Source organism: Belonocnema kinseyi, chromosome 1 (assembly GCF_010883055.1).
Source record: "Belonocnema kinseyi isolate 2016_QV_RU_SX_M_011 chromosome 1, B_treatae_v1, whole genome shotgun sequence".
NCBI lineage: Eukaryota > Metazoa > Arthropoda > Insecta > Hymenoptera > Cynipidae > Belonocnema > Belonocnema kinseyi.
This window is the reverse complement of record NC_046657.1, coordinates 57,495,465-57,504,750: the sequence shown is the minus strand read 5'-3', so window position 1 is coordinate 57,504,750 and position 9,286 is coordinate 57,495,465. Positions and strand designations below refer to the sequence as shown.

The 9,286-nt window shown below is 27.1% G+C and overlaps 1 protein-coding gene across 1 annotated transcript in view; it reads right to left on the bottom strand.

Annotated features, from left to right (window-relative positions):
• The window catches only part of LOC117177889 (lipase 3-like), a 44,794-nt gene extending 39,208 nt beyond the window's left edge, over positions 1 to 5,586 (bottom strand). Inside the window, exons 1-2 of the mRNA XM_033368963.1 lie at positions 5,497 to 5,586; positions 5,169 to 5,373 (exon numbers count right to left, since the gene is read on the bottom strand). Of these exons, the coding sequence (XP_033224854.1) occupies positions 5,169 to 5,373; positions 5,497 to 5,586 (295 nt within the window). The remainder of the gene's footprint in view (positions 1 to 5,168; positions 5,374 to 5,496) is intronic.
• Positions 5,587 to 9,286: the final 3,700 nt, after the last annotated feature.

The window sequence follows — 9,286 nt, the reverse complement described above, 5'->3', positions numbered from 1 at the left end:
AAAAATGGGCGGGAAATTGCGTTACGTAATTTATGGATAGCCCCTTGGCTTGGCCTTTGGTATATTTTTGAGTGTCTTAAACTAAAGGTCAAGTTCTTTGGCCAGCCATTTTGGATAGAAAATCAAAAAGTGAGCGCATTGGAAACATTTTTGAGACAACTTTTTTTCAAGATACAAACATTCTCTGTACGGATATATACAGTATTCTTAAAGACGAACAATTTGTCCTAATGATGATTCGAAACTTCAAGCACATGCAAATTATGGACTAAGACGAGAAGACAGAAATTGTGCATTTGAAAAAGATTTATAAATTTGTTAAGAGTCCCTTTTGAATAGGGTGCATAGTTTTTATTTTAATCGTGAAAAACATAATAATAAAGCGTAAAAAAATAAAATAAAATCCACCTCCCGTGTGGATATAGCCCGGGTTAGCCCTGGTACAACAAGGTTTCTGGTCGGGGACTGGCCGGGCTATGTTTGTTTTTAAGAGCTAGCCGTGCGCTATTCGGGGACTCCCAGTTCGGGACCCCCAGTCGGGGGCTGACTGGGCTCTGATCGGACAAATCTTATGATCGTATGTTCAGACGGTAGCTGACCGGATGGTGATAGGCAATAATAAAATGTCGAACCTTGTTAATAACTTAATTACTTTCTCTGATTTCATTAAAAAATGGATGCATATACCCGCATGGATGTTCCAGGCGTGAAAATATATTGGGTGAATATCTTTTTCACACCATAAATTTTAAGGTTTCATGAGTTCAGACTTTCAAACCATGCATTTTGTGATGAAAATTCGAAGACAATTTTTTGAAATTCGAACTGTTTTTTTTTAAGAAAAAAATTCTAAGTTCCATCCTTATGAAAAATTGCAAATTTTCAGAAAAAAATTACATTTTATATCAATCTTAAACGTTGTAAAATAGTATAAAACGCCTAAAAATCAAACCTTACACGAAAGTCAAAAAAGATCAATTTTTAATTCCAAATATCAATTCTCTACAAAAGATGATATAATCCAATTTTATTTTACATAAATTAATTTTTGACTATGTATGCACAAATTTTCAAAAAAACAATTGGAACCTCAATGAATAAGATGAATTTTCAACCGCGAAGATTAATTTTCTACCTTAAAAAGACGGTTTAAAAAAATTTTATTTTTTAACAAAAAAAGATAAATTTTTTTTAAATATCATTTTTCTATTAAAAATGGTATAATCGACGTTTCTCTTGAGTAAATTAATTTTTCACCAAAAACGAAATTTTTAACAAAATGATAGAATCCTTGAAAAAAGATGAAATTTCAATTAAGAAGTTTATTTTCCTACCAAAAATGACGAATTTTCAACAAAATTCTGAATTTCTAAATACTGTTACCAAAGGATTAATTTTCTAATAAAACAGAAAATTAAAAAAATAGAATTTTTGAGTAAAAAAGGTCCATTTTCAATTTAAAATATCAATTTTCAACCAAAAATAGTAGAATCGAAATTTCCTTTAAAGAAATTGGTTTTTGACAAACTGAAAAGGAATTTTTTTTAAATAACTGAATCCTTAATGAAAAATATTAATTTTCAACCAAGAATATTAATTTTCTACAAAATCTAGAAAGTTTCAAACAAATATATTATTTTTATCTAAAAAATATCATTTTTGAACCAAAAGTAATACGAGTAGATTTTACCATTATAGAACTTAATTTTTTTTAAAATAGAAATTAGAAGACAATAATTGAATTTTCAATCAAAAAGGTTCGTTTTAAACCGTAGAAGATAAAGCTTCATTCATGAACTTAATATTCAACGAAAAATGGGATAGTTCAGTTTTTAGTTGAAAAAATAATTTTCAACTTAAAGAAGTGTAATTAAAGAAAATAGATGAGTTCTCTGCCAAAACAGATTGTAATTAAAAATATCAATAAATTTTTAACCAAAAATGGAAAGTGAAATTTTCAATTCAATAATTTAATTTTGAAAAAAAAGAATTGTCAGAAAATCAGGAAAATCAATGTTTAAACAATGAGATAAATTTTCTACTAAAAGAGAAGAATTTCTTATAAAATCCATACATTTTGAAACAATTAGTTAGATTTTTAACTCAAAAAGATCACTTTAATATAAAAAAAATCATTTTCTACCAAAAATGTCATAGTTGAATTTTCTGTTAAAAAAATTAATTTTTAACAAAAAAAAACAGTGTTATAAAAATTATTTCAAAGGAGATCGAATCCATTTAACATTAGGCAGGTTCTGTACTTCAAGTCGCTGAATCGATCAAGAAGGGAATTATGTTGTTTTTAGATTAAATTTTAAGAGAACTATTTTTTCGCTATAAAAAAATTCTATGTTCAAAACATTAATTTTTAACCAATAAGATTAATGTTTTGCAAAAAAGACGACTTTTCAACCAATTACTTGATTTTTAAACTACAAGGGAACAGTTTTTTAAAATTTTTGTTGAACATGTTCAACAATTTAGTTGAATTTTTTTTCTGTCTTGACTAAAATTTTTTCTTAGTTTAAAACTCATCTCTTTGGCTAGAAACTTGATTTTCTTAGTGAACAGGAACACAATAAAAATGTATCTCTTTTGGTTCAAAATTCAACTATTTTTTTGAAAACTTGCTTTTTTGGGTTGAAAACTCAACAATCGTTTTAAAATTTGTCTTTTTTGTTTACATTCCACTACTTGATTGAATGTTAAACTAATTGAGGAAAAATGGATCTTTTTGGGTTGAAGATTCATCTTTTTGGTTGAAAATTTAATTCTTTTGTTGAAAATTCTTTCTTTCTTTTGATTGAAAATTAATATTTTTGTTAAACATTTCTCTAATTGTTTTAGGGTTGAACGACCTTTTACAAATTAATTTTTTGGTTGAAGATTAATTATTTTAGTTAAAAACTTATCTCTGGTTAAAAATGTTTAAATTTGCATCAAATGCATTTTTTGTTTCAATTCAGCTGTTGTTTCAACATAATCATATTTTTTAGTTTTTGTTTAAAAATTCATCTACTTATTTAAAAGTTTAACTAATTTGTTAAAATGTTATGTTTTTGGATGTAAAAGTAACTGTTAGGTTGCAAATTCGTTAATTTTTTTAAACTGAAAATTAAACTTTTGCTTTTTCAGTGTAAACGGTTTTGTTACAAATTTGGCTTTTTGATAAAATATTTGCATTTCCAACCGAATGGTTTAATTTTAAAACCAAATAGATAAATTTTCAACGTAAAAATATAAATTTTAAACTGAATGGCCCAATTTTTAAACAAAAAAGATTAATCTTTAACCAAAAAGAGTTGCATTGAAAAAAGGATCCTCAATGAAAACGTAGTGGTGGACATCTTAAAACAAAAAGAAAATATTTTCAACAAAATATTTAAATTTTTAACCAGAATTGAATTTTCGAACCAGTATGTAAAATTTCAACAAAGTAGTTGAATTTTTAACATGCAAATGTGGATTTTCCATAGAAAATGTAACATTTGATATTTCAACGAATGCAGATGCTGCCAAGAGATTCATTGTAAAAATAAGGAAACGATCTTTTAATCATAAAGATTAATTTTATCTAAGAGATTCGAATTTAAACCAAAAGTAGAAAAGTGACTTTTTCAAAAAAAAAATTTATTTATTTCAGAAAAAAAATAATTTTCAAAAAATAGTAAATCTTTTAACTGAAGAGATGAATTTTTAATTAAAATTATGAATTTTTCAAATAGAAAGACGAATTTTCAACAAATAAAGAATTGTCAGTTAGGAAATAAAAAAATGTTTCCCTATTCTTAAATTTTTAAGTCAAAAGACTATTTTTCTGTAAAACAGTTATAACACCTTTACCCTCCATCTACCACCAGAAATCCCATTTTTCACAACGCCTTCACCCCACATGATAAGTTTTTAAGTATTTATTTGTTGAAAGTGTTATTTTTAATACAAAATTTCATTATTTTCAATGTAATTTAAAAGATAATAATTTTAAGTTTTTCATAAACTTTAATGTGAAAAATCCAGGGGAAAGTGGGAGACGTAACTAAGCCCGAGATTCGACAATTGGCAGAAATTTGCGTTCAATTATGTAATTTTTTCCAACTTTGTATCAATTTACCTACTCTTGTAATCAAAACTCGTACAGTAATCATATATCGCGTTATTTCTTACAAAGTAGTGTAATAATTTGGTATAAATCGGAATAATGAAACAGTTATTACTTAAATTTTTATTACATTGAACGCATGAACTAATATTGGGGAGACTTGGCCAAGATTTTCAGGGGAGAGTTGACCAAGTGGCAACAAGTTTGTCACATGTGTTTTTCAACATATAAGATTATTAATTCTTCTAATGCGCATGCAAACATTTTGCTAAATTGATAAATAAAAATTGTGGTTAAAAAATGCAAGTTTCATTATTTAAAGAATATGATTATCATCAACGCGAGATACAAAATTTTAATAAATGCTATTCATCAATATTAGTTGTAAATTAATTTCTAATAAAAACAGCTCATTTGGAACAAAATAGTTCAATTTAATTTTCTACAAAAAAAATTTAATTTGTTGAAATTCTATTATAAAAGATTAATTACAGTTTCAGATATAGAACTCATCCCTTGGTGTCTTCTTTTATTTTATACTAATATTTTGTAACATTAATTAAATATGTAGAACTTAGAAAAGATAGGCACAAAATTTGGCGAGTCTTTACGACATCGTTACGACATCTTTACGACATCCTATGTCCATGTCGTTAAGGTGTCTTTACGATATCGTAAATGAGTCGTATGATCTGACGATGTCTTTACCATATCCCAAAGACACTGAAACGACATGGAAATAGGATGTCGTAAAGTTGTCGTAAAGATGTCGTAACGATGTCGTAACGATGTCGTAAAGACGTCGTCAAATTTTGTGCCGACTGGGTATGAGACAACCGGAGATTCCGAACTCAAAAGTTACTTGCAAGGGGAATTAATATGTAGAAAGAACTTTTTTTAAAATTACGTGAACTCTTTGCTTGCACTACGCTTTACGCGAAAACGGTTTCGTCCTTCTTATTGGATCCCGAATTCAGTATCAGAGATTTGGACACCTCCGTTATTTTTGCGTCTAAAATGTTTGGTAAATTTCCGAACATTTTTAACAGTGTGCGAAATTAATATTTACCTAGTGATCGTTTGGGTCCCGTAACAAGCCAAGTAGCTGAAGAACCAAGGAGGCCATGTAACAATAGAACCACTTTTTTCTTTTTTCTTTCACTAAATGTTTTATTGATCACTCCAGGAATTCGATGTAATTCCAAAATATATCCATCTTCAGTTATCACATGATGAACCTCAACCGCATAACCATAATTATTTACCAATGTTTTCTATAAACAAACCAAATTTTTTGTTTCTTATTTAATGTGAATATTAATTTTTTTAGGTGTAATAATTTGAAAATCAATTGTTTAATTAAATTAAATTAAATTAAATCCTTAAAAATTTATTACAAGGTTAACACTTGGATCTGGACGCAAGCTTGCAGTAAAAGCACCTTCATTGCTTAAAAGTATCGCAAAAACAAAAAATATGTTCTTCATTTCTCAAGGATTGTAAAGACCGAAGTCTTTGTTTCTTCGCTTAAAAATTTCGTAAATAATTGTCACTGGTCTCTAAACTGCAACGGCTTTTCATTACTGTGCTCGACACGTTTATACTGAAAGAAGAAACGAAAAGCACTATTGTCTTGGAAATTTTCATTTTATTTTTAATGTTTTATTAATGTTGTTTCGTAATGCTTCCTAATGGTTTATTGATCACTCCAGGAATTCGAAGATATTCCAAAATATATTTATCTTTAGTTATCACATTATGAACCTCGAACGCATAACCATAATCATTTACCAATCTTTCCTAGAAACGAACCAAATTTTTGGTTTCTCAATTTTTTTAAATGAAAATTTAAAGATAAATTGTTTAATTAGATTAAATAAGAATATTACAAAAATAATAATGAAATTATAAAAGTGTATGCAAAGTGCCAAAATCTGTAATTAGAATTTTTATTTTTTTATTTTTTCTAGAGAATAAATCCTAGAAAAATTATTACGAGGTTAACGATTTAGTTTATATCTTATCAAATTACACCTTTTCTGTAAATATGTGTCGTAAATTATAAGAATGAAAAACAAAATTAAATGCACTCTAAAATATAAAGGAAATACTGAAGCAAGCATAATTCGATATATGTATCGCTATTATATTTTGTGTTTATCTAAACGAGGAAACTTATAATAAGAATAATTATGTATTCCTTTGAAATTTGGAGAAATGCTTGCATGAAAATAATTTATTAAAAAATTGAATATTCTCATTGTCCTTTCCTCTTTGCCATTGTTGTCCAAAGATGAAAATTATTTTCTTTTATTTTGCAGGAGAAAAAAAGTCTTTTCCTTTATTATTATTATTTTTTTTAATTTCAATAGAACCATTTTATGGAGGTTATTCAAATTTGGTCGATAGATTCTAGGTTTTATTTTATGTGTTTAATTTTTACAATGGTTTCTTTATTGTGATTTAATAATAATAAAAATAAAAAAGAGAAGGAAGGTGATTTGGTTGGTGGCCATCTCATTTTTATTTTTTTTTTCAAATATCAATTGTTTTATTTTCAGGAATTCTGCACATTAATTTGATTGTCAGGTGTTACATAGGATTTTAAATTTGATTTTAATCTCATTTAAATTTCCTTAATTCTAATTGAGTATTCATTACAAACGAGCATATAGCCTGTTTTTCCATACGGGAATCACGAGGCTTATGCGGACTATTTCGCGTTTAAAAAAAAAGGAAATATATCAATATTTCGTAAAAACATATTTCTATATAACGGGATGTCTAGAAATCTCGAAAAAGAAATTTCCGAAACTGTGAAATTCCTGAAAAAGAAAATTCTCCAAATTATAAAATTGTCGAGAATTTAAGATTTGCGAATTTGAACATTTCTCAATTAAAACAATTAAAAAATTGTATTATTAATAAATAATAAACTTTTAAATAATAAAATAATAAAAACAGGTTTATGAAATTTTGAAATTTTTATCACGGGAGTTTTCTATTGTCGGAAATGTTCCCATTCAATAGTATCATTATTGTCGAAAATTTTGTTATTGCGGAATTTTTCCATTTACGAATTTTAATTTGTCGTAAATTTAGTTTTAGTAATTTTTCAGTAGTCAAAATTACAAATCGAGCAGACGGCCTATTTTTAAGCGATAGAATGCCATTTAAACAGAAAATTTATTTTTGTTTGAAACAAACGTATAAATTTAGTCACTATGCATAAATCTTGATGGAAGCTTCTAAGCACACTTAAGAAAAAAATAATTCATGTTAAAATTGTTTATTTAACAGTAGTTATTTAAATGTTTAGTTTTTGTTCCACTTTGGGGAAAAGTTCCGATTTTTATTTAATCATAATGATGAATCCTCACTTTTTTCTTCAAAGGATTCTCTGCAATTTATTTGGAAAGCGTTCAATAAGATTTTAGCTATGATTGTCTATAACAATAATAACTATATGACTTTTAAACTAATTTTTTAAATAAAATCAACGAAAATATAAATTTAGAGAATGCTTCGAAGAATAAAATGAGGCCTTGAACATTAGAATTAAATGAAAATTATAACTTTTCCCTAAAGAAAAAGGAATAACTAAACCTTGACATAACTAATGTTAAATGATCAATTTTAACCTGAATTATTTTTCTCTGAAGTGTGCTTAGAAGCCTTTATCAAGATATACAGAAATTAATTATAGATCTTCTTTTGTCGCTTTTATCATTTATTTTAAAGATAGGAAACTTTTGAAATTGATTGTGCGTAGTGTACCTCCTTGAATGGATATAATCAATTGTCAAAATTTATTTCATCTATTCTTACATCGAAAACCATTTATATGAAAAGTTCACTCTGTTTGATTCGTAACCGAGGTACCTACAGAATTAGTCAATATTTTCACAAATTGAATCGCTTTTACGTGGTAAATTGTGGGGACCAGATGCAATAACTATCAAACCGTCTCAGACTATGCAAATTTTAAAAGCCGCCACAATAATTTTTAGAAAATATGAGCTTTTCAAAAATGGGAAAACGAAAAAGTGTCTCTCCAACAGTTTTTTTATTGTCTCACAATTATTCGTAATAGGATAAACGAAAAACACAAAAATGTATCACTTCACAATCAATAAGTTTTTGAAATACAAATCGCCCAAACATGACCAGATGTTATTGAAATTGTTTACAAGTTGATATGCACACGCAGTATAATATATTTGTGCCTATAGATGAACCAAAAATCGTAAAAAGTCTATTGTTAAATAATCTTAAATTGTAAAATGAGACGGGTAAGTAGTACGTTTTTTGCGTTTCGTCTACAGCGTGGGGAAAAATGGATATAAAGATTTAAAATCTGTATTTTAAATGATGAAAAAACGATCTAGATATTCAGCTAGAATATTTTGATATTAAAATTCAATATCCAGGTATTAAAAACTAATTTTTGTTACTTCACCTGCGTGGAAAATAATTTGTGCTTCTCTACGTATATTATTATTATTAAGGAAAACGAACTTTTCTGTTTTTTCAAATGATGCCGTAATATTTATTTAGAACAAAACTGTTTGCTATATTATCGCAAGCTAAATTTCCATCACAATACTTAATATATAATGACATGGTACAATATAATGATAAAAGAGACACCGACTAATCGTCGCGAACGCTGCGTTGGAATGCAATAGAACACTGTCCAATTACGTAGGAGGTGAGAAGAAATAGTTAGGAACGCCGCACAGTGGGGTGAAATCGGAAAACGAGGTTCAAAATGACATTTAGAACGCAATTATGCACCGATTTTAGAATTTTTTTTTTTTTTAAAAATTCAGAACTAAATTTTTCAGAAAATGGTGTGAGTAGATTTTTTATTTTTTTGTTTATTTAATTTTTATTTTAATGCAAACATCGAAAAAAATGTCGATTTTTCTAATTTCATTTTTTATCTTCTAGACAAAATTTTTCTTATACTTCTCGTCCCTTGAATTTAGTGCCCAAGGGTATAAGAAATATAAAAAAATTCTTAACTTGCATAGTTAATTGTTATAAACAAATTGTATTAACAAATACTCGACATTAAGGGTGATTCGGCTTCAACGTATATTTCTGCTCTGAAATCGCTTGCTTTCATTGTGAGGATGATATGTGAATATTTAAATTTAACATTAAATGTTATTTGTTTATTTT